Raw genomic sequence first — 26670 nt, forward strand, 5'->3', positions numbered from 1 at the left:
ATAATGCACTTAATGAATCAGGCGGCCTACGCACTGATTAATACTGCTTCTATTTTGGGACAAATGCGTGCCGTGAATTGATGTTGCAATTATTTTACTGTTATGGTGACTTGTAATTCTCGATATAGCATTTCAATTCATAAATGGATAGGTAATATATTACGTTTAGGGTTTTTAATAGATTCTTTCTACTTTACGTAGTTTAGACGACGTAAAATTCGTTTTTAAAGGATTCTCTTTGGTAATGGATTTCTCTTATTTTTAATTAAAAAAAGCAACTTCCGCACTAAGAATTGCTCTTGTGTCGCGGGGACTTTTACAAACATACAAACAATGGACAAAAAGCGCAACCATTATTTGTTTGTAATTCGGTAGAAATATATAACCTATTATTATATCAAGTTTGTGAGTTTGATTGTGAGATGATAGTTATATTATGATTAGGTTATTGTTCTGTAATTAAGTTGTCTTTTTTATATAATTAAGAACATTTCACTTGTTACTGAGCAGATAAACATATACCTATACTCTATCTAAAAGGTCCATCACTCTATCTAGCAAAGCAAAAAATAACAATCACAGTGATATTCAATTACTTCTGACTTTGACTGTAAATGTTGTTTGTATTAGTGTTTGGTGCGACGGTAAATAAACTGCACCGCTGCTCATACAACCAACAGAATGAAGAAAAAATACACTTAAACTAATTTTGTTATTAATAAGTTTTCAAGCAATCTTGGTAACAAGATAAGCTCAACCACCCGTAACGAGTGTTAATAGCTGCATCAACGAGAAATTCTTTCAACATTAAGTTATTATATTACGTACGGAAAATTTCTCATAACTGAGACAGTCAGTTATTCGTTTACAGCCACAGCACAATTCACCTCATTAAATATAAAATGAAAACTTCAAAGAATGCAATTACATTGTATAATTAACTGGACTACGCCTCTGAGAAACGCAATAAAGCTTCATGTACACTATAGTGGCTGGACACGGTCTGCACTTGGCCTCGTCGCGTCCCGTCAAATATTTACAGCAGAAACCACCTTCAGACTGAAGCGTGATTGGGACGGACACTGTGAAAAGGCCTATTGTTCTCGGCATAGGATTTTCGGGCGAGGGCATCGCGATCATGTGTATCCCGGCTTACTTGTTTCATTCTGCTTTCACAATATGTGAGAAATGATAAAAGCAATTATACATTGTCCGTTATTAATATGCAATTACCTTGGGTATGATGGCGTGATGAAAATAATTGTGTTTTAATTGAAATAACAATCAAACAACCGATCACATGTATGATGTGTCATTTACTCACTTACGTAAATTGGCTGAATCTGTTTTGTTTATTTCACTTTGTTAGTAAAACTCGTTGCAATAAATATTTAAGTGGTTTATATTTTTTTAATAGTGGCTAAAAGGCTCAGCACTAATGCTTTTTAGTTTCTCGGTTTATTTTGATAAACAGATGAAGCACCTCAAGCTAAATCAGTATAAATAATCTATTTGCAGCTTCAATTCATAACTTTATTGCTGCCAATCGTAATTCAAATATAATGATTATATTTATTATTGTGCAATTTCAAACAAATGACGCGAAACAAAATAGTCCAATAAAAGCGAGAGCACATTATAATCAAGCTCATAATGTCTCTGATTAAAACAATACCCTTTATATTTCAAAACTTCCTTATTTAACAAATGAGTAGGCTCGACGAATTCTCAGAAGGCTCATATTTTAGAGGTCCCCAACATTTTATTTTCTCTCTCAGCCCGTAAGAGCCCGTTAGGGTGGGGAATTTTATTAATTCACTTCTCTAACGTTCACGCGAACTAATTACGAAGTCTCACGTTACGAAAACCTGGTGGGTGGGATGTACGATAGGTAATTTAAGTCCAGGAAATAGAGATCCCTGAATTTCCACCCGGTTAACACAGTGGTCTTAAAAAGGGCAGGTCAAGTTAACTGGTCACGTCATATACAAACTCGTATTATGAAGCAACATATATTTTTGTACAAAGGTGCCTAGTGAAATTAAATATACTTAAAAGGAAAGGGATGCATATATGATATTTTAATTTTAACATCGCTTGAGTTGGGTAACCCAAATTAAAAATGTATGTAGGATGTAGGAACCTTGAAGCACCTTAATAATGCTACATAGATGCAACTACGTTTTGATTTTGAAAATATTTGACTATGCACACGAACGATAAAAAATCAATCACCTACAAGCAAAACGGGGCTAGAGTTCCCAGTTTAGTACTAAGCCTAAATTGTCCGTGTTAACAAACTAACCTATCCATAAAACATCGTCGATGCAATTTTGAAAATATACAAAATAAATTTCACAATTTTTGTAAGCTAGCTTTCACAAAGCTCCGCATAGGTATCCGAATAGCATTGGATTTAACCCGTACGATATTGCGTAACTTAATTGAAATAAAACCTATCTATTAGTTATTGAAACTGGATCGAGGATTTACCCTTTAAAATATTTCGACCATTCGCGGAATGAAATAAAAGCGGAATTATAAATGTGCTTATTTGTATCGTATAATAGTTTGATAACCCAATTGATTGTATGATTTGCAACTTTTAATATTTTCAACTGATCAAACTATATTTTCTTTACGAGACTCATGTAAAATGTTTATACATTCCCCAGCAGACGGCAAGTATTTAACGACCAAGTAAAACACCCTCAGGGCATTTAAATCTAGGTTATTACTGCATATTGCTGTATTCGGCTCTTCAAATAGTTGTAAACTTCAGCGAACATTTGTGATTCTAGACCAAAGTTATATCTGAGTTTAGATCTGAGGTAATATTACTGCTGAGCTACCAAATACTCAGTTAGCACATACAAAGTTATTTTGAAGCATAAACGGGCTTTTATTGCTGTGAAACACTTAACACTTTAGCATAACTTTGAATTTGAGTTGTAGTGAAATCAAGTAAATTCTGGCTACTATGTTGATACGGCCGGCTTCACGTTCATACGAGAAGTTGCTGTATTCACTAGTACATAGATATTGCAAGTAATATAAGTGAAGCCTTAACTCGGGCCTGACTCACTTCTAGAATATAGTGACGATGCCTTTGATGTGGCCTTTGGATGCAACTTTACAATTTGATTACCGTCTCCAATCTCGTCTCTAATACGTTAACAGGTGTGCTCGCAAAGTAAGGGAACTAGATTAAGAGTGGACAGGAAAAATGCATTTGTTTAAGCACAAAACGAAGAGTTTATTTTTCTGTTTGTGATAAAAGTAAAAAAATGCTGTAGAAAGCTTAATGGAGAACTTAGTACATAATGGGTTATAGAAGGTTTTCGTACTGCACCATTATATAAATATAGACCTGTATTCTCATTCTCATTGCTGTTTAATAAATCACTTAGGGTAGTGACTAGTGATTGACATAATCATATTATTATGCGTGCTAAATAAAACGAGAAACTAGTAAGTTACCAGGTTAAACATGGCCAGCCGAAAAATATGGCCACATACCATCATTCCAAACACGAAATATTGTAACGCGATGATAAATTGTCGCATGTACAAACGGCGTACCTGTCAACCCATCCAGCGCCCTGCTAGTCGCCTAGTGTCGGTTAAAGTGAAACATGTATGGGGTTTCGAATAATTGTATGTGGCCATATTTGACCTCGGTTCCTTAGTAATAATCACGCAAATGATATCAAACCAATCTTTAATAATGAAAAACGCATTACCACAATATTGCATGTCACTCTAAGTCTGCAACTAAAAAAAACCATCTAGTCTCGAGAGCCGGCTCCTTTAATATGAAGTATAGTTTCCTCTAAATTTTCTTGGCAGAAAGTATCACTTCTAACATCAACGAGGCTTCGGTCACATGAGCAATTTTTCAACACGTTTGACGTCGCGTCGACTATGAAAAATTTATGACTAGTTAAACATGTATCATAAACTTTGTTTAAACTAAATGAAAATTTATTTTAGTCAAACTTCATTGCAATGTTTTATACAAACTTTGTTTCGATAACATTCAATCATGAATAAACAATATTTGCTGTATAATTTTTCGGGCATATGTTTTAAAATTAAATGTTTTATTTACTTATTTTTCACTATTTGCGTATTTTAATAGGTTTGTATTGAGCAAGTATTTATTTTCCATCATTATTTTAATTTAAAGTCGAAATATCATTCACTTTTTGTTTGCATATCCTCGTATAATAACTGCAAACAGAGATGCATCAATACATGCTGTTACTACCTAGAACTGAAGCTGCCACCAATTGCGGTGTTCCGAAAAATATATGGGATGTAAAAAAAATGTGTAGATGATATTGTTTTTTAGTTGAAAAGTGAAGTTAAAATCCATTTCTCAAAAAAGTATATATAATATGAGTTGATATTAAAAGCACAGCATTCATTCAGTAAACAGAAAATGGTCAACTAATTAGTCTTTCACTCGCCAATTCAATCAAGAGAACGCAGACTACAGCGACGGGACTGCCCAAAAGTTCACTAATTTTACACCATACGCATTCGAAATGTAAAAGATGCAGCATTTTAAATTCATGTTTGATTACACATTGTCTCAACACGTACCTATGGTAAAAACCACGGGTCGCCGGCGGGAAATCCGTATAGATCTCAAAATAGCTCCATACAATTTAATTTCCATGTGCGTGCTTTGCATTCTACCACGGGTTGCACACCATTTTAATTGGGTATTCAGTCTCGCAATTTTTGCTATTCAGACCATCCACGCTTTAGTAGCTACTTGATTTTTGTACCAACTTGATTATTTGATCGTCATGGTATTTTTAACGTCATTAATTTTGGGAGAATTCTGGGATTTGAATATTATTACAGTTTTTTTTTTAAATGCTCGATTGTTCCATACAGTACCCGTTCTTAATGTAAAACTTATAATATCTGGGTGGCGAAGGTTGCTCTTTTAATTGCCACGTTTAACTTGCATAATTAATTATATTTGACTCTGCATTAATAAAGAGGTGTCAGTGTAAATAACTTTTTCAGAATTCATTTGTGACGATTTAAGATTTCAAGCGAAACTTGTTAAGGAATCGTATGATCATATATCATACGATTCCTTAATCTTTCTGTTTAGAAAATAAAATCTTATTAAGAAAAGCTATTTCCCTATAAACCTCCGCTGCCTTCGAGAGCAGGTGGGATGTGAGGAATAAATAAAAACACGTAGATACTTGGTATACTAACGACAAGTAAGCTCTGAACAAATGTATCCTTAGGTGGCCTTAAGCCCTGTGCTTGCTGAACGAACGTGTCCCACCGAGGCCACTCCGATGTTTGCCTATCGCTTATGGCTATGTCGGTTAAAACTAGTTCATCGCGAAAATGTACATAGGTACTTTAATTAATTTTATTTTATTGGTGAAATAGTTTTGGCAAATATAATATTATACATGGAACATACCAAAAAAATGGTAATTCGATTATTTGGCGATGTAAAATTGTGCTCTTTGATCTGATAAACAAATTATGAAATAGCGAAAATATTTACCAAAAAATGCGCAAGCATTTGGAAATTTTGTGTGTTTTGAAATGTATATTTGTGCAATTTAATGCCATTTCGCATCAAAGGTTGTTTATTTTAAATAAAATAGATATTTGACAAAATATTAGTTCAACGTAAACAATGTATTATAATAATATTATAACAACATGACGTGAAAGGTTAAAACTGCAAAATATCAAATATTCAACGAAGAAATCTCGAACCTTTTAAATAAAAATAGACAAATCAATACATTAAATTAACATTGGTTCGAACTCGCTAAAGGTCAACAAAGAATCTTTAAGCCCTTTGTTACAAACAAAACATGAAACTGTAATTTTATGCGCAATGTCACTTAGAAAACATTTTCACTTTTCTATTCAAAGTAATGTTCGCAATTGACTATAATGTACGAGGAGAAAATAGGCTCTGTGGCCCTAGGGAGGTGCGGGCCCACCTCAAAACTTAGTTGGGAAACAGTAAATTATTCCACTGCCTGCTATGCTCTTGGGACTCGAAGAATAACAGAAGAAGGTAACACAAGGCTTCGAGTAATCGATTGAGTTGGGGTCCGTTGATTTGTTGCCCTACGATACACGATGTAATAAATACCTTTTATATAAACATACGTTACTGATTCTCCTACTGTGAAAAGAAAAACTATTACTGGGAATGTATTAGAATGTTCGTTAAATAAGGTTTGAGTTGCTAAATTCCCAGTTATGAATAGACGCAAAGCTGCGATTCGAGTTCCAGTTATTACAAATTTGAATGTTGCAAACAAAAGTGGAAGTAAAACATTGCCCAGAATTAGAACAATTTGCATAAAATATATCAGGTTACTGCTTACTTAAGTAATTGTAGTGTAAAACCAACAATGCGGTGTGCCGTGGTTTGATCTACTTCTTTATCCCACCCGGGACAAATCTTTGTGTGATGAGCACGAGTATTTGTTCTGAGCCTGGATGTTAATGTATCTATATAAGTATGTATTTAGAAGTATATAAGTATGTTTATCAGTTATTTGGTTACCATAGTACAAGCTCTGCTTAGTTTGGAATCAAATGACCATGTGTGAGTTGTCCAATAATATTTATTTATTTTATTTATTTATTTATTTATATCTAGAACTACAAACTTGTTTCTTTATAAGAAGTCACTGGCAAGAAATGTCACTTCAAACTTGAAATTGGATTTTTAATCTGTCTATAATATATCCAATTTATTTATTTTCAACAAAAATATATTAAAGATAAATATTTCCATAAACGGATTGGCAAGATATCGCGTCGTATAAAGTGAAAAGACCCATTGTCTTAGGGCTGCGTACCTCATTGTCTCGTATTGAGAAACGTTTATCGTTCTTTGGTTTCCTTGCATCATCTCTAGAAAAGTTCATGTTTATACTGCTCTGAACACCAGTGTTTTAGCTTATAACCATGGGTTGCATGTTCAGAAGTGACAAAATGACGCTCTGCGACGTTTACCTACAGCCGGAGGTCGCCTTCGAGGTATTATCCCGTCTAGGAGAGATGGGCTGTGTACAATTTATCGATGTAAGTTAATTAGTGCATACATCAATTAGTGTCATTATAACACCAAATTAATGTACTGAAAAATTTTAAGTGCACATGACTGATGATTCAGTAATGATAAAAGCTTTTTGCGGGATCATTAGCCTTTTAAACGAATAGTGTCCATATTATTTGACCAATCATGCAATTTTCGGTTTCCTATTCAGTATACACTATTTATTGATTGATTATTTCGGCGTTTATAAACTTTGTGTCTAGTTTATAAAGTTACTTTGCTAAATTTTATAGTTTTATCAGTTTTTTTTTATAGGATAGTACTAAAAATATTAGTCATGAAAACAAACTGCATTTATGCATACTATTCAAAGGCAATATTATCCTTTGAGAGCTTTAGACATGATACACTCGTATCATGTCATGATTTGCTCAAAGGCAGCGTACAAATCCATACATGAGATGACTAATCAGAGGCAAGTACAAATATACACCAATTTTAGATGCATCCGGAGCTACAGCTGTTTCAAAGGAGCTTCGTTCAAGAAGTATGTCGATGCTCTGAAATGGAACGCAAGCTTCGTTACATGGAGGATGAGATGAAACTCCACAAAATACACATACCTGACATACAGGACCTGCCCAAAGCAGTGCCCATACACGAGCTCGGCCAGTTTGAGGTATGGCCAAACAAAATGTCTTTGACGCAAAGACTCTTTGACTTGCATACATTATACACTGATAAGTATCACACTAGGAAACCCAGGTGCAATGATATACAATGAAATAGTTATATAGCTATTTGCACTTTAATATCCATAGCCTTTATTACTTTTGCTTCGGGCTAAGTATACAAAAGTATAATTTGTTCCACAAGGTGTGCGATCTATAGGCGGGCCATTCCAGAAAGTTCGTCATGAGCTCTCGTTTAATATTCGGCAACGATATTAACAAAAAGCTGAATTAATGAATCAACGTCGAGTTACCGGGTGTCGGGAAGTATCGGGAGGAGGGACAAGACGCTCGCTTCGACGGTTTGCATTTGTAAACAAATGTTTGTCCCCGTACTGAGGGGCCATTGATTTTCACGTGCACTGCACTCCTGTTTTATTACCTTTAAGGTGAAGGGAGAAAATAAATTGTCGACGCACGTATCGTTAAAATAAGCAGCTGCTAAGGCGTAGGCACAAAGAAAAGTATCCTACTCTATCAGTTATAAAACATCCCATCTTCGCTACTGTTATTATTGTATGGAGTGTGCCTTTGATTGTGTTGTTATTTCTAACAAGTGGGTTTGTAAGAGAGATTTATATGAATAGAAAAGAAATATGACAGTATTTTTATTTTGCCAATACTTTAATTGTAATGTTATCGTGGTTTATTTACTGTTCCACTTTGATTTATTTGTATTTATTTTTGTACGGATTCTGTAAATAAAAGTCTTGAATAACGGCTTTGGTAGGCTGAACAATTTGTTTTTGTTTTAGGCGAAGATAGAGAAATGGGGCACCGATATATCCGAGATATCAGCTAATGAGACGGACTTAATGAAGAATTATTTGGAGCTGACGGAGCTGTTATATGTGTTGGAATATATCGGACCTTTGCTGGGAAGAGCCGATATTTCGACGGAAACCAAGATTAAAGCGTAATGAGACTTGATTACTGCTGGCTTTGCTCCACTCACGGATTATTGCACGAACTGATTTTGTGCTTAGTCACACCACTCACACATGTATCACAGTCAGCTCCTCTTCAATATTGCATAGTTCATACTCTAGGCTACCGGTCAAAACTAAACTAGAATTTCATTAGAAACTAGGTTGCTTCAAACTAAAACATTGACATGTTAAACCATCGCTTCTTGCTATCTTCTTAGACATAAATATGAAGATGACATGTTTTTCCACTTAGTCAAAAGTACAACATTTCAGAATCACTAAAACTCTTACACAAAAACTTACTAATAAACGTCGGGTAGACAAGATATGATTTATTACACAGTTCGTTACCGCTTTTAATAAAAATTGAAACTGTCTGTAAGTGAAAATGACAGAACCCTATATAGGAATACTATTAGTGGGTAAGAATTGATTGTCATTTGGAAAAAAATGCGGCTTACTTTCATAAGATAAGCTCTTTGGTGCAATTTTTTCGCGAAAGGCGTGATATTTATTCATAAACCGTGGCGTAAACAACTCAAATAGATAGGTAAGTAATACTTGAGTATTTCAAGTAAAAGTAAACGAAGTTATCGGTGAGACCTGCAATAACTTAATATTGAGTGACTCCTAATTTGATAAGCGTCGAAGCGCAGTCGCTATCTTCAAAGAGCATCGTTATAATAAAATAGAACTAGATTTCAGGACGCTTCATAGAATTTCTGCAATTTAAAACTTATGTTGATTTAGTAATAGGTAGTTAGAACTGATATAGCAGTATCAGTTATAAGCCTTCACATATCATTATCTTAGGGAATAAATATTCTATATAGTTTTGTTGTTAGGGACTACTATTGACAAAAAGTACTTCATTATAATCACGTATAATATATATTCTATGTACTAAAATATAATAACTAATTATAGTGCCTAACCAAGTGAGTGCAGGGAGACTGCCGTGCGCCTAGTTATTACAGGCTTGCGCCTTAGTAAACCGTATTTGTACGTCAGCAGTGTCGCTACATACAAAATTACTATTTTTACTTCAGAATTAATTTTGGTATTCCTCTCTGCAAACGCAACTCCTCAATGATTTTGATCTAATGCATATTTAATACTAAGTGCGTTACTAAACTACAAATATACTAAAATGTTGATTAAACCATTATCTGGTGAAACAAATAGACAAGCAAATGCACTGGTTATTTGGGAAACAAGTATTCAATTTGATGAGCATATTTTCATTTTGTTTCTACTATTTTGAACAGTAAAGCTCCTGCGGCCGGCGACGTGCAGCAGACGACAGGCCGACTGTTTGTCATCACCGGTGTAGTGAACCGAGCCAAGGCCTTTGCCTTCGAGATGATGCTGTGGAGAATGTCCCACGGCATGATCCACTACAGGCAGGCGGCCGAAGACAAGATCCTTATTGATCCTGCGACAGTATGTTCTAGTTATGTCCTTTGTAACTCATTACGCGTATTCATAAAGCGTCTGAAGTAGTTTTATTCGTTTGGAATAAAAGTGTAGATGTATTCAAACAGTACAATATATTCAAAATTAATAAAAGAGGGTCCTCCGCAATATACGTTTTCATAATACTATGTGAACAAATAACTCTGCAGTATAAAAAAAAACCTAACTTAATTATGACAGACAGACCTTGGCTGTCATAAAATTAGCTCGCCATTTTGGCGAAAATACAATGTTGTCCCATTAATAAGGAAAACATAGTTCCGTATCAATTATATACGGCATCAATAAAATAACAAAAGCGTCTTTACGCGTCATTGATAAAGCGACTGAATCAAACATTTAATTCTTAACTACTTTTTATTTTACAGCGCCAAGAGATTAGGAAGGTAGCGTTTCTAGCGATATGTCCGGGCGAGCAGTTGTCCATTCGCATCAATAAAGTGTGCAACGGCTTCAGAGTGAACACGTATCCTTGTCCACCGACACATAAGGACAGGAGCGACATGATCAGCAAACTTCATACTAGAGTTTTTGACCTCGATCAGGTGAATCACCGTCTAATTACCTTAAAAATGTGGGAAAGTAGATAAACTGCTAAGTAATTTCTTATTTAAATTAGAACCTAAAGTCACGTGCTCGAATTTTGTGTTTTTTCTTGATTTTACAAAAATCTATATTTTTAAAAGAGAAAGCCGTGAGTTTCTTGCCGTTTCTTCTCACGAGCAACCAGCCTTCGCGAAACGGACAAAAGAAATACAATATATTATGACTATTCCAAATACTTTGTAAAGAGTTTACGAAATAAAGGATATTTTGAATTTGGATCGTCCTATTATAGTTTTTGGGCGTATATTTAGGGTAGCGTAAAATGGTAAAAAACAAACGATTTACTAAAGTTAAGTTCTTTTTATTTAAGGTTTTAAGTAAAACGCGCTATCTCCGTTGCAAGGCGTTGCAGAACGTTGGCAAAAATTTTAGATCATGGATGGCTCAAGTAAGAAAATCCAAGGCAGTTTATCACCAAATGAACTTGTTCAATCTCGATATTACGAAAAAGTGCCTGATCGGTCAAACGTGGGTGCCCGATGCTGATCTAGAACAAGTAAATACTACGTTTGCCAATTGCTGTGTAAGTAGTCTATGATAAACAGTGATTTCACAACTAGATATAAAACTTATTTTGAATGAGTGATCTACCCAGCCTTGTTAATCATTCTTTAATCGAGTTCGGCAAAGCGACGCAATGATAAAGCGTGGCAAACTCGATTCAATAATAACTCTATTGCTACATTTGACATCGTATAGATAAATATAAATGTTCTATTTTCTAATATAAGTTATTATAAGCCTAAGCAAGTACGTCAGTGCAAGGAACGTTTGCCCACGATTTCCGTAACGTTTCTTGATATTGTAACACACCTGAATGCACCGAGTGTGTCCGCCCTCGCTCGATATTTCCAATTACACGGCATCTCTTATTTCATAATATTAATAACTCTCTATTTTCGTACCGTCAAATGGAAATATCATGAAACTACATAAATGTTTTCTGAAAAAGAATACAACTGTCTATTTTCGTTCCAGCTCTATTTTGATTTCCGTTTTTTATTTTGATTCAATATCGGCAAACAACCAAACAGTTTTTCTAAATAAAGAGCTCCCGTTTACATCGTAGTTTTATTAAATACGAGCTTTGAGGATTTGTCGTTCGTTTGTTTAGATTTTTGGAGATCAGTTTTTATATTTTGGTACTGTTATTTCACCGTAAATTTCGTGATTGACTGAAAACAAAACTTGTAAAGATATACAACGTTTCAAAATAAACTAAGAACGTGTCGGAAAAAATAAACCTTACCGCGATAGTAACCGCATCAGTAACGAGTAGAACGCAGGCCCCGCATCCATGACATAGCAGAATACCTCCAGGAATGTCGTATAAGGCACTTCGACGCAGAGTACGCGACCCGAAGGAGCATCCCGCCAAGAAATGCCTTCGCCAACTTGTCCCAGGACAAAACTCTGTTCGCACGAAAGGAAACCTACTTTCGTAAAGCTCGGAATATAAATTATGGGAATTTTTAGAACATGTTTCAACAAGTTAGACTGATTTGTTCTAGACTTTGAGATGTATGCCAATTATTCGTTTTTGATTGAATGTTTGCAAAAATTTTATCCACAAACTGTTATTGATGCATTTCAGCAGAATTCAATATCCTTTTTTTAAATTTAAGGCAGTTTAGAACAGTCGTTTTTACTCTAAAATCAAGGCGTTATTAGATACCAACTACAGAACATAGTTTCCAAACGTATTATTCAAAATTCTAGCATGAAAGCCATGATAACAACATGATTTTATTTTACGGAATTTGATAGAAAAATGTTGATCAAAGCTCGTGTCTGTTCATATTCCCGGAACTTTGTCAAAGGGACGAATCAAAGTAAAACTAGAACGCAAAATACAGGCCGGTACCTGCGAACGTGCACTGCAATAAAGGATTTAAATTTCAGATATCTAGTTCACAGTATTTGTTTTTTATAAACAGAAAATACTCTCTGAAAGTTGAAATACAAGTTTGAAATACTTCAATGATTTTTAATACTTTGCTGATTTTTTTATAATAGGTTTTGTATTACAGCTTTTGTTTTAAATTAATTGTATTGTTAGTGAAATTTATAAAAATGGTAGTGAGTTTTAGTTAAGCTGTTGTTACGCAAATGGGTACAAATACAGTATTTACATGTATGTAATACGTACTACAATTTAAAACTGCTCTAATCGTTATGCCTGATTAAAGCTTAAAACTTGAAATTATTCTATGAAAGTTACTAATTCTGTTCTGTATTTATATTTTTGTTAGGATACATATTCAAAATGTGAAATTCAATGGTTTTGGATATATTTTTTTATAAAATGATTTCAACAGATATTGTTTTTCATTTATAATAGTTGTGTATTTTTTGTCATGATCTTCTCAATGATTTAGTTAATTTCTTTCAGCATGATCTGCAAACAAACGTAGAGTCATTCATCGGTAAGATAGACCACAACTTGGTCCCTCCTACTTACCATCGAACGAATGAATTCACTAGAGGTTTCCAAAATCTGATCAACGCTTACGGCGATTCAACGTACAGGGAACTGAATCCAGGTAATGTAACAGTTTGCAACTTAGGTTTCAAACTAGTTGTGTACCTCAATAGAAATAAATGAAGTTTTCACTGCGATTGTGGTTTCAAACTTCTCTTGCTTGTAATTAAATTCTCAGTTATATAAGGTTGGAAGTCGATATTGCTTTTTTAGTATTCGCACGAATGGATCATGCGTGTTTTTTTTAAAGTTTGTTTCTTATTCTAAATATATTAGTTAGATATTTAATCGTTAAGTAAGGTATACAAAAATGTGTAGTTTGGGACTATATTAACATGATTAAGTTTGGGCCATGAAATGCCTAGACTCATTCAGTAAACTATTATTTACATACACAAACTTTGACAAAAAATTCAGAGACTAGTTCACTTGCTCAATACATTTGAATAAGATTATATGAGAATTATATGTATTTATGTATTTTTTACAGGTCTTTACACTGTTGTCACCTTTCCTTTCTTGTTTGCTGTTATGTTTGGAGATGTGGGACACGGGTTTCTTGTGTTTTTATTCGGATTTTGGATGTGGAGAAATGAGAAAAGATTCTTGAAGTCGAAGAGCGATAATGAGATTTGGAACATCATTTTTGGAGGTACTTTTTTGGGATTTTTTACCATTTTAGTTCTTGTAATTTATCGAATATTCTTGTATATTTACCGGATTTAAAAGGATTATCCATTATTTACGCCACACCCTGTATAATGTATGTATCATTTAAAATTAAGGCTTTTTTAAAATCCGTTTTTTGCAATGAAATCCTGAATAGATGAGCTATTGAATCTAGAACGCGCTTAGCGTGCAAAAATAAAATTAGTCGACCGGCAAAAGTGTTAATAATTTAAGTTCTTTGTAATATTTTGACAATAATCAGTATTAATGCTGCTTGTTTTACCAATTTAGAATTCTAATAAAATTTAGAAATTATTTATGGCGTGGGCAGTAAAGCCACCATACATTTTTTTTTCACCACAAGTGCTCAAAGTTGCACGAAAGTTGTGAAAGATTATAAAATTTAACTTTGAATGCATAATTTCAATAAAAAACAAGTAGTAATAACAAAACAAGATTGTAGATTCAATAGCACATCTATTCAGGATTTATTTGCAAAAAACGGATTAAAAAAAACCTTAATTTGTGATCACAGCATCAAAAACTAAGAGCGTAAATCGCTTTCTTAAAAAACACACAAAATGGCCAAAATCTCAAAAACTATGATACTTGTGCCGAGGTAAATTTTAAATTTTAGATCAGTCGAGAAGTCGCCCATCCGCTGGTAAAGGATTATCCATTATTTACGCCACACCCTGTATATATTTCAATTCGTTAGTCTCGCTAAAACTCGAGAACGGCACCGATTTGGCTAATTTTGGTCTTGAATTATTTGAGGAAGTCCAGAGAAAGTGTACAAGGTGAATAAATTTGAAAATTCGCGGTATTAAATAAAAACAAGAAAGCGTGAGCGGAGCTGCGCGGGTCTGCTAGTAATTAATATTAAAGCTAATTGTGGGAGTCGTTTATGTAATAAGTGAAAATATTACTATCTTTTTATATCTAGTATGCCACATGAATAGATAATAATAAACATGACATAAATAAATAAGTATTTTCGGGACATTCAATACCACTTATTGAATGCTTTTTTCATAGCCAAAAAGTTTCCTCCAAAGAAAAAACTCTGACGTTGTACTTTTTTTTCAACTTCTCGCCCAGTACTTACAGGTTATTTATTCTAGTTTTATTTTCAGGTCGCTATGTAATACTGTTAATGGGAGCGTTCAGTATTTTCATCGGTGCCTGTTACAACGACGTATTTGGCACACAGTTTACATTCGGCCGTTCTTACTTTAGAAACCACTTGTCTGTAGAAGACCTTAGTAAAAATGAGCTGATTGATGTCGACCCTGCTAAGGAAACTGGCTCCGTCTATCTACTAGGAGTCGATCCGATTTGGGGAGTAAGTGAAAATTTTGTTTTTGTGTGGTTAGTAAATAATAGTGTAAATAAATGTCATCATTGGACAGAAATGTTTGGAAGGAAAGAAAATACCTGTACCGCGCCCTGGAGAAAATTTTTACTCTTTCCCGTTAAAATACATTGACAGTAAAAATATGGAATATGTTAATTAATGTGTCATGCAGGTTGAATACTAGCCAATTAGTAAATTTTAAAGAACTTTTAAAGAAATGGTGTTACCAGTATTATTTCAGTGTATGAGACTTTAGTCCACGCCCTTTTTAAACTGAAGTCATAAGTAACAACAATCGGAAACTGGCGATTCACGAAATAATTACGAGTAATCTGAAAATGGACGAGCGAAAGGGTTGTTTCAGACTTTTTACTTGAAAAATATCATTTATCGTACAATACAGTCAGTATTTTAACGAGCATATTGCCTGGTACATTTATCGACGGCTTAAAACAACGCCCATTAGTCTGTTTTCGAGCAACACTAGAGATTTTTATTTCTTTGTCCGTTCCAATCGAGACTTTTGATACGAAATCAATACGTCATATAAAATTCTCTCTTCTCTTTTAATCCGCAATGGATCCGGCGCAGACAAGTACCTGTAAGCCTTTGTTAGCTCTTAGAGAGCACCAATTAGGCAGCGCAACAGATATCTAAAAAATATTAACGACCCCTACAAAATACGAGGAGAAAAAGCAATAACAACGCGGCTTATAGGTATTTTCCAGCAACAATTTTAAATTGTGTCCATTTTCTTGCAAAATCCAAATGTATTGACTATATATATAAAATCAAAGTTAAGTATTGTGAACTTATGCCTCTTAATATGTCACATAACTACATGACACAGCATAAGGAACTTACAATAACCATTTATCTCAAAGAAGTGAAGTCTCAGCGTAAAACATTATTTATTATTTGTTTAACTAGCAAATCTTGTACACACTCCACACAATGTAAATTTAATCTAAAATAACCTTGCATTCAATAGAAAGCTCGTATAAGAATATACTTCACCTTTTCACGGATAACAATGCAGGCCATACATTACTTGCACTTCTTAGAGAACTGAAGGCTTCTTTCAATTTATGCTGTTCTAACATAACGAGAACGCTACAAGCTTTGCCGGACGAGCCTTTTGTAACTAAATGATTTTCAAAGAAATGTTCTAGAAAAATCTCATCTTTTATCACATTTAAGATATACTTTGACTGTGTGTAATGTACCTTGTAGTTTCTTAGCTGAGCCAACGGAGCACTGAGTAACGTTGGCTTAGCTTCCACTCATTTTAATTATAATTAACAAAAGACCCTGCCACCTGCATTCGCAATAACCTCATGGAATTTCATGCGGTTTTCGCCAATAGCCAGAGTAATGTACGAGGTCGGCTTTTAATTCAATTAGGTTTTGTAATTCATGAATTAAATATGATAATATAATTGAAGATGTCCACGTAATATTTAAATGTCGCGATTGTGTTTTGAATCACCGAAATTTATGTACGCTTTTAACTTTAGGACAACTGAAGCAAATAGAGTAATGTTTTTTAAATATATTTTTAACTGCCAGGACAAACCTTGTATGGGATCAACGGTATAAAATTTTACTGTAGCCGGATGACGCCGGGCCGGTCCGCTAGTATAAAATAATTTTCAATTATTAATACAGAGACAATCACTGCGCGTTACTAATCCATTATGATGATCAATTAACTTAACAGTGTGAACAATGGTAACATATTATTTTCTCATGTTTTACCTGCAGAGAGTGTTGACGTCATTATCTTTTCTAATTCATAATGTATAAAGGACAATAATATTCTCATAATCGTATTTAAAACGTTTGTGTTAAACAAGACAATGTTTGATGCAGTTTTCTAGTAATTTATAGATGAAAGTGGATTCAATGGACATTTCACACGATTGTTCTTTGTAGAGAAATTAAAATAAACTTGTTTGTTTCAGCTATCGAAAAACAGCATAATGGTTCAGAACTCGATGAAAATGAAACTGTCTATTATTTTTGGAGTCGTTCACATGATTTTTGGAGTTGTACTCAGCGTTGTCAATTACTGGTTTGTAATACGATACTGTATGTGTGTGCAAATAAATAGTACTATTTTTTTATATTAATGCTAAAGTTTGTGAGAATGGATGGATTTTAGTATGTATGTATCTATGTAGGTATGTATGTTCGTTACTCTTTCTCGAAAAAACGTTGGACGTATTTGGATTAAATTTGATACCTTGATACCCTGCAACCTGGATTAATATACGTGGAAGAAGTTGCGGCTAGTATTGTTATAATATTAATTTGTGCATTTGTGCAAAAGGTGGAAAACACACGTCTTATTAAAATCAAAAGCAGTCAAAGCAATAGAATAAATTTATTAATTCTAAGGGCCAGTGTATGAAAACAACTGACAAATTCCACCTGATTATTATCTATCTAATATATTATATACGTAGAACGTGTGGAAATGGGCCTTACTATTTTTGAAGTATTGTTTTGTCATAGACTAATTTTATCCTTACCAAGCCGTTATATTAATTTCAACTTTAATCTCGTCTTTCTTCGTTTCAGCTATTTCAAGCGATCGTACTCTATATATTTACAATTTATACCTGAGGTGGTGTTTCTATCATTTCTATTCTTCTGGCTGGTCATTTTGATTTACTACAAATGGTTTATGTACAGTGCTAAGTCAAGTAAGTTAGATTCCTTTATTTCACTACTTTACTTACCATTAAAGACTGTTTTTTTAAAGCACCGACAGATATATGGTGTAAAGGATTTATGATGTTTTTTTTAAGTACTGTTATCTTGGGACCGACTTTTTACGTGTCCTCCGAAAAACGGAGACACCCAGTTCAAATACCACTATGCGGTCACCCATCTATAGAATGACCATTACCAACCGGTGAGCGCAACTGGCTATGAGTGTCTCACACGCTACTTAAAAATGACTTTAAAGTGTATTATGTTCTCTTATTTCCTTATAACTAATATATTTAAATTCCCGTACAGTAATTTTACATAAATGTCTTTACCATCAGCTGATCAAGAATACGGTACTTCTTGCGCACCACAAATCTTGATATTGTTCATCGACATGGCTCTATGTTCCGAAACCCAACCGGTGGAGGAAAACTGCAAGTTGGCTTACATGTTCGACAACCAAAGAACAATACAAATGGCTTTACTTGCCGTAGCCCTTTTAATGGTCCCTATATTGTTATTGGGATCTCCACTTTATAAAAATCGATTGAACCAGAAAAAACGAAAAGAGGCTGTGGTTAGCTTATTTTCTTAGTATTTACAATCGACGATCTTTGTGTAGTTATAATAATTTTTAGTAATAAAAACTACTTTGCCTATTCTCAGGCCATTTCAAATGTGCAAATCAACTCATGCCATTATTTCACACGTTTGTAATGGTCTGATTTTAGAAAGAGTATGCTATACAATGAGATTGAGAATTAAATACAAGTTTTGTGTCGTCTACAGAAATATTTGTCAGCTTTCTTGTGGTATTTGTCATTGATTATTTTACATAGGTATATCAGTAGGTATACCACAAGATTTTTATTGCTATCTTTCTTGGTAAAGAGAAAAAAAAACGTATCTGTTTTTGAATCGAAGTAGTTTTCATGCCATGAATTGATCGGATACTATTATTTTAACTATAATTGGCCGCCTTTACACAAACGTTCTATCGCGATCTTAGGAGCGTACAGGATTACGCACGGGAAAGACGGCGCACTCTTTGCTTGCGATTGTCTTCGCGGGCTTGACAGATGAGCGCGGCGCGCGCTCTTTCCTTTTCCCTTTACACGCACGCTCTTTCACGCGCGATTGTTGTTTCCGGCGCCATGGAGCGTGTGTGTTAAGGCACCTATTATCGTTAAAATATTAGTTATGGATTATTAGGCATTGTAAAATAAAGACCTTAATTTTCATATCTCCAGCGTAAACTTGATAGTTTCAAGAGGTACGAGTATGACCCCGAGGAGCCTGAGAAAAGTGAGAAAAGGGAACAGGAACTGCAGGACGAGGTGGATAAGTATACTATACCGTTTGGAGAGCTGATGATACACCAAGGAGTTCATACTATTGAGTATGTTCTTAGCACTATCTCGCATACTGCGTCTTATTTGCGACTGTGGGCTTTGTCACTCGCTCATGCAGGTTAGTGTTATCGTGATATATTTTTTTAAAGATTTTGAACATTTCTTTATTTTGAATAGTATGGTGATTTGTTTACCCCAGCCTGTGAAATTTGGAGAATTGTAAAAAATATAATTGATGTTTGACCGTTATAAAGAAAACTAGGTATGTAAGAAACCGAGTTTTAGGCAGGCTTAAAGGATTTTAAAAATAGAAAAATTAAACGCAGTAATGTTTTATTAATGAAGTTTATTAATACATAATAGTATAAATAATCACTACAGCTGAGACTCAGTTTTCTTCTATCAGAAGGTATGAGTTAAGTTACACATTGATTTGAGAAACCTTTTGGCAAAATCTTGCCATCTTCGCTATTGTAATTGCAAACTTCGTTGAATTCACTTTCGTAATGAGATCTTATTATTTAAATTAAAAGTTTTCTTCATTTCAGAACTGTCCGAGATGTTATATCACATGATCTTCTCGAAGTTGGCATTATCTCACCACCATATCCTGGGGTCTTTGCGAGTGTTCGTCATATTCACCGTGTGGGCTGTGTTCAGTGTGTGCATCCTAGTCGTCATGGAAGGACTCTCGGCGTTCTTGCATACATTGCGCTTGCATTGGTTAGAATATTTTCAACATTAATTAAGCATTAATGTTAAAACCTAGAAGAACAACGTGGCTGTAATTATCAGTGTCCAGTTAAAAGGGTTTGTATTGATAAAACTCTTAGCTTAAGTCTCTTCCTCGAAAAGACAAGTGGTCGAAAAATTCTCTTCATGTGTTACGAAATCTATTTGAAATTTAAAAAAATCAATGCTTAAATCTATGTTACATCTTCAGATTATTGTTTTTATCGTTCCTTACCGTCAGGTGAGATTGGAGACAAATAGCAATATTGAGTAAAAAAACATAATTAGTAAATATAAAGTTCAAAATGTATTGTTTCAGGGTGGAATTTATGAGTAAGTTTTACGGCGGTGGTGGTTATCAATTCCAACCGTTCTCTTTCAAGAAGATATTGGCATCGGATAGTGATAAATCTGAAGCTGGCTGCAAGAAATTCCTGACCTAGGTCATAATCCTTGCTTATACATACTGAAAGGCCTATTAATAGTAACAAAACTAAGGGCTGTTTTCACGACATGCATTAGTATCGTATAATATACATTATGTGGTAGATGAAGTGACAGTAAGGGCCAGTTTTATAATTTCTGGATATGAACGTCGCGTTAGCGTAGTGCACGTCAGATGCAAACTGTTATTATTAGGCATTTATTACAATTTTCTTACTAGTTAAACGTACAAGACTATCAAATGCATACACCCTATGCATTACACGTAATAAAAGGCCAACGATCCCAATGGCCACATTTAATTATAATCTTTAATACATTTTATTTTCCTTTAAAGCAATTTTTAACTTATTTTTTCTGCGAAATTATGTTCAATTAAAGTATTTATTATTATTAGTACATACTTTAAAGTGGTTTATATAATTATGCGTTAACCATTCGCGTTACGTAGCTTTAATTTCCTTAGCTTTTATTCATTTATTACGTTTTATGTTAATTGACAAATTATGTTACTTTGCTTGTTATTAAATAAATGTTATAGCTTATTACAAACTGCTTTTTATTTATAATTTTTAGAGTACACTCATTAAGAAATGCTATCTATACAAATCTTCAGACGCTGGACCTAATGCCGTATCGCACTTGGGCTGCTCGAACAGTTAGAGCCCTGCCTCACTAGGACGCCATGGCGGCGTCGCTGGCTTATTATCCAAGCAGTTAATATTGAAATGTATATCACCTAACTCACATGGCGACAGTGTGTTAACGTTTAGCCAGCGACGCCGCCATGGCGTCCTAGTGAGGCAGGGCTCTAAGCTAATGATGTATGACTGTGGTCAGTGTCAGGCAGTAGAAGCTAAAAGTTTGAAAATGTGCTCAGCTGCTCGAGTAGTAAAATAACAACAAGCATCATCAACAGTGGTATCGATTTGCATAAATGTGTTAGGTATTAGCGCGTCACAATTTACGTCGTCAATTCGTCGTATAATATTGCTCAACAAGCAAAAGAAAGTGATATTATGACGAGATTTGTAATGGCGAAGAGTGAACGTTTGCAATGTGTGCCTGGCGTCTGATTGACTGCTGCAAGGTGTAAGAATTTCAGTGCGCTGCCGACTGAAGCCTCGCCATTGCTCGAGCAGTGCTGTCTTCATAGAAGAGTGTAGCTAACAATAAAGTTAATACATAAAGCACTCTGTCCCGGTTACTTAAAGCTTATGTTTTGGGTGTAAATCAAACCTATAGTAATTTTTAAAATCATTTTAATTCTCAAAATTAAATTATTATACAATCAATTACAACATTTATGTTAAAAGAGTATTAAAAATAATGTATATCTAATTATATTAATATAAATTTCATTTAAAAACATGTTACTTTTGTCCAAAATGTAAATACGTTAGCTAAAAATACAATTATTGTACTCGGGGCAAGTCACTTGGATCGAGAATAGAAAAGGCTGTTTAGTAATAATGAGGATAGGATCATGTTTCATTATCTTTTGAAACTTACATCCATGCCACGTTGCCCCTAATAAATCTATGAATAAAATTAATATTACAATCCTAAAAAAATAACAATTATATCTAAAACAAAGTACAAGTACTAAAATAGAAATCGTTAAATAACATCAAATAGATCTTTGCATTTTACAAAAATAGTGATATTTTATAGGTGACCGGACGGGTGCTATCCCAGCACCTGATCTGTACCAATTTTATTGTTATGGCATGCATACAATTACTAGGAAAAATCCCGAGCCAATCTGTACCCGTCCTGCAACCGCAATGCATTTGTGTGTGTGCTGACTATCTTTGACTGAAATGACTTGTGCACATCATTTAGTGCGACTTAACAGTGACCGTTTTCTTCTTAGTCGAAGATTTCTCACTTGTTTTGGCGCTTGCTGCGCTTTTAGTATCGATATCTTCTTCTGGTTCGGTCAGTTCTTCCATAGAGATGTTGGGTGTTGTTGTCAAGTTGCGGTCGCTGAACTTCTGAGGCCGCGGAAGATAGATGCCAAAGCGATCCTAGAACACACGCTTTATCACTATAATAAATGCGAGAGTATATGATATAGATGTATTTTAGGCAGATTATAATGCCACCCACATGCACTACTTTTTGCCAAATAAATCCTCGTTTAAAATGATCAATGAAATTTTTTTCGCAACTTAATACACCGAACTCTACAAGTATTTAGTAGACATAACAAGACATGGTTTACTTAAGTTACGTTCTTAATTGTCTTCACCTTCATGTGTCGTCAAAACAAAAATTCAATACTGATACAACTTTAATTACATATCTATATATATAAAAGAAAGTCGTGTTAGTTACACCACTTATAACTCAAGAACGGCAGAACAGATTTGGCTGAAAATTGGCAGGGAGGTAGCTTACAGCCAGAAGATGGACATAGGATACTTTTTATCCCGCTTGACCGTGTTTGAACATGCTAGAAGAACAGAATATGGAAATAACAACACCAATTAGTCATGATCTCCTGGTAGCTGTGGATCTATTTTCCGCTCAGAATTAGGCCTAAAAAACGGCTCTGAACTCTAAAAACTCTCTATAAACCTTTTCACAGTTACCAGGAGATCATGACCACTTGCTTGCTAAACAACTTTAATTTTTATAGATTTAGCTTCAAAACCGACGTAGTTTCATAGAAACTTTTTCACCCCCGCCCCGTTAAGGCAGAATTTCCAAAAATATTTATTGCGTCATTCTTAATATCTATATTATTATATATAACTATATAGCCAAATATTAATTTTAATCGAATTAGCTCCAAAACTGACACTTTTTTTTAAATAATAATATGCCATTTTTATTTTAGAGACAAATACAGAAATCTAACAAACTACATTCAAGATTTTTTTTACAATCATCTATACTCATATTATAAAGCTGAAGAGTTTGTTTGTTTGTTTGTTTGAATGCGCTAATCTCAGGAACTACTGGTCCGATTTGAAAAATTCTTTCAGAGTTAGATAGCCCATTTATCGAGCAAGGCTATAGGCTATATAACATCACGCTATGACCAATACGAGCAAAGCAGCAGTAAAAAATGGTTCAAAAACGGGGGAAATTATTTATCTCTTATGTGACGCAAGCGAAGTTGCGCGGGTCAGCTAGTATTTATATAAAAAAAACAAGAGTGTTGAAGACTAACTGAATAAATATTTAAAAAAATGTCCTTACCTTTGGATACCGGTTGTACCGAAATTGTGGATGACACTTGCAAGGTCTCGGCATCGGTTCTTTATAGCTTGGGTGCGAAGAACTGTCGCTGCCAGAAGGTGGAGTCTCATAACCTATAAAATTAAAAAAAAAAGATTTTTTATGGGTATTAAATCAATGTTTACTATGCTTTATTTTAAGTGAAGGTAAACCTTTGAAATTCTTCTGTCGTCTTAATGTCCTTTTCAACTTCTTTCTCATTCTCTTCTCCCAAGCAATTTCAGCAGCTAAAACAGAAGAACATTATTAGCCAAATGGTAAAACTTTTCACATGAAATTGAATTTTAATATATTGGATTTCCAGACGAGGGAGAGGTTAGGCCTACACCACACTGACCAAGTTGGGGACCTTAAATGCATACCCTTTGACGTTAATATAATAATAATGAAAAAAAACTTACCAACTCTAGCCTTCTCATCGAGTAAAAATTCAAACATATTATAAGCATTGTAGAAAAGTTCTGCAATGTCTTCCTTAATTTCTATGACCGGTATTTCCATGGCCTCTTCGACTGCCTTCATTAACTCGACATAGGCAGTGTCGTATGTTACAAGCTCGTCTGTCACTCGAGAGTAAATAGCCTTGTCTACAGTGTTTGATACAAGCTTGTAGAACAACTCTGATGTAGTAGGTTCGGGTGTCGGTATAGGTTCTGTGGGGAAAAATAAGGTAAAGCTCAAAAAACAGGGTAAGAAGTAGGTTATGCGATTGAAAAAATGAGATACGATATTGTCTATCTTTAAAGTTACCGTAAATTAATTTAAAAGTATTTTAAATTTAGCTATAATTATCCCAAACTAAAAAAGGTAGTAGTTTACATTATAGCAAAAAACTCTAATTAGGTTATTATTGTTTGTCCATTTATTTTTTTTATTTAATTTCGATGGTATCTTTGTCGCTAAAGTTTTTAGTAAGCTTATTTTTCTGCATCAAATAACAATGAATATTCCTTAACAAAATATTGAATGGTGGGTCCCACAGGCTATGTTTTAAGTCTTGTTGTTCTTAGTTATTTGCATCTATTCATTTGAATGGTCATTAAAAGTAAAACGGTCAATAATTACTGTTGTTTATACTTACCTGGAGTAGGTAGTGTAGTCTGCGATGTAACTACAGAAGCGAATGACGAGGACATGGTGTTAGGAGTAGAATACACAGTGGGAGGAGGCACCAGGCACAATTGAGGATAGTGACGGAATACTATCTCAACTAAGTCTTCATCTAAGTTCGATACGTTCAGTTCAGGCACCTCTTCTTCAGACTGTTAAGAAAATCACACCAGTTATTTTGTAACATGAATTACATTTTATATGAATAAAAAAAAGTAATGAAATTATGAATAAAATAAATTTTCCCCAACACTTCCACTGTTGAGAAATGCAAGCGGGGTCAGGTCTAAAGTTTACTATGCTGGCCGATTGTGGCTTAAGGACTTTGCATTCCTCCAAGAACAGTGTTAATGTATGCAAGGTTACATCACGGTGCTTACTTTCACCGTTAGAACAAGAACTTCGAAAAGTCATAATATGCAAGATTTTCTGCCTGGAGTTTAAGCTCTGGACTTCACTGTCTAAGTTGACTATCACTATCAACTATTTTTAAAATTATTGTAGTACTTACATAATTATAGGGCTTATTTGGAGGCACATTGAGGAATTCTCTTATCTCTTTATCAATAATTTCTTCTGGTCTCGTAAAATGTAGTGCAGCATCCTTTAAGATTTCCTTTTTTCTCGATTTATTACATAAGTCACCCAGCAAGCAAGTTAACATCGCCATGAGCTGTGAACAAACGTAATCGAAAGGTTTCCGTATGAACGAGAGTGAGAACAAATTATTAAAAATATAATTTGGGGTTGGTTCGCATAAGAGGAAAAAGGATTACCACTCGTAAAACAATACGACGAAATAATTTATCAAGATAAACATAATTAATTCAATTTATTCGTGATTTTTTTTTAAATTTCAGGCCGTGACTACAAGTACGTAACTAACATACATACAAAATATCATGCCTTTCACGATGGGGATCAAGACAGCAAGAAGCAAAGACCAAGGAACGCGATTTGGAACGCCATACATTTTGTCATACATGACCACCGACTACGAGTACAACGCATCTGACCTTTGAGTTCGTAACATATTCTATACCTACAAATGTTCACAAGCACGCTACTAATGCTATTAGAGGCGAGGCTAGTTTTATAGACATAAGCCAACTGAGTTGGAGTTGCAAAACACTCTCGCCTTTTCCTCTCGCAACCATGAAGACCGAGAAATCGACGCGAACAGTATGGTGACAGAAGGTCATACGCTGGGCTGACTTACTTATCCATACTAATATTATAAATGCGAAAGTAACTCTGTCTGTCTGTTACTCAATCACGCCTAAACTACTGAATCAATTTGCATGAAATTTGGTATGGAGATATTTTGATACCCAAGAAAGGACATAGGCTACTTTTTACCCCGGGAAAATGAAGCATTCCCATGGGACGGACGAAGTCGTAGGTAAAAGCTAGTCTTATATAAATACTAAAAATACAAATACAAACCTCCGGATGTTGAGCTAGATACGTCTCTTGCTCCAACTGTATGGTTGCATTCAACCTTGTGACACAGTCCCACTGAAATTCGGACATCGCCTTATGATCGTGCTCCATTGTTCCTTTCGCGATCAGGTTTTCTACTCGTAACCCCTTCATTCTTTTACGGAACGGCATTGTGGAATAGCTTTTAGATAAAAGAAACTATTAAAATGTGAATAATTCTACTTTAATCAAAGTAATAAAAAAAACTGAATTGACAGGAAAGATAAAAAATACAAACTGTTTTATATTTCTTTTAAAAAA

General features: G+C 34.4%; 2 protein-coding genes across 2 annotated transcripts; one reads left to right on the forward strand and one right to left on the reverse strand.

The window, feature by feature from the left end:
* Positions 1 to 7008: 7008 nt before the first annotated feature.
* Positions 7009 to 21113, forward strand: LOC142986678 (V-type proton ATPase 116 kDa subunit a 1-like). Its single transcript, XM_076135254.1, has 15 exons — positions 7009 to 7098; positions 7575 to 7751; positions 8559 to 8719; positions 10001 to 10175; positions 10577 to 10753; positions 11125 to 11337; positions 13207 to 13357; positions 13787 to 13948; positions 15102 to 15310; positions 17287 to 17396; positions 17906 to 18030; positions 18388 to 18617; positions 19291 to 19510; positions 19941 to 20115; positions 20444 to 21113. Exons 1-15 carry the CDS (start codon positions 7009 to 7011, stop codon positions 20565 to 20567), a joined length of 2499 nt encoding a protein of 832 aa, XP_075991369.1. The 3' UTR covers positions 20568 to 21113.
* A 723-nt stretch (positions 21114 to 21836) lies between these two features.
* On the reverse strand, positions 21837 to 26636 carry LOC142986090 (uncharacterized). The gene is made up of 7 exons (XM_076134328.1): positions 26374 to 26636; positions 25439 to 25600; positions 24899 to 25079; positions 24219 to 24470; positions 23970 to 24044; positions 23779 to 23891; positions 21837 to 22598 (listed from the first exon to the last, which is right to left on the reverse strand). Exons 1-7 carry the CDS (start codon positions 26539 to 26541, stop codon positions 22410 to 22412), a joined length of 1140 nt encoding a protein of 379 aa, XP_075990443.1. The 5' UTR covers positions 26542 to 26636; the 3' UTR covers positions 21837 to 22409.
* Positions 26637 to 26670: the final 34 nt, after the last annotated feature.

The sequence above is a fragment of the Anticarsia gemmatalis genome, chromosome Z (assembly GCF_050436995.1).
Source record: "Anticarsia gemmatalis isolate Benzon Research Colony breed Stoneville strain chromosome Z, ilAntGemm2 primary, whole genome shotgun sequence".
Taxonomy (NCBI): Eukaryota; Metazoa; Arthropoda; class Insecta; order Lepidoptera; family Erebidae; genus Anticarsia; species Anticarsia gemmatalis.

What these genes read in the sequence shown, in the direction of transcription:
- LOC142986090 (XM_076134328.1), bottom strand. Translation starts at nt 26,541, where the DNA reads ATGCCGTTCCGTAAAAGAATGAAGGGGTTACGAGTAGAAAACCTGATC. An exon ending in ATCTAGCTCAACATCCGGAG is followed by an intron (nt 25,601 to 26,373) that starts GTTTGTATTTGT and finishes GTTTGTTCACAG; the next exon opens with CTCATGGCGATGTTAACTTG. An exon ending in ACGACAGAAGAATTTCAAAG is followed by an intron (nt 23,892 to 23,969) that starts GTTTACCTTCAC and finishes TTAATTTTATAG; the next exon opens with GTTATGAGACTCCACCTTCT.
- LOC142986678 (XM_076135254.1), top strand. Translation starts at nt 7,009, where the DNA reads ATGACGCTCTGCGACGTTTACCTACAGCCGGAGGTCGCCTTCGAGGTA. An exon ending in TTTGTCACTCGCTCATGCAG is followed by an intron (nt 19,511 to 19,940) that starts GTTAGTGTTATC and finishes TCTTCATTTCAG; the next exon opens with AACTGTCCGAGATGTTATAT. An exon ending in CATACATTGCGCTTGCATTG is followed by an intron (nt 20,116 to 20,443) that starts GTTAGAATATTT and finishes GTATTGTTTCAG; the next exon opens with GGTGGAATTTATGAGTAAGT.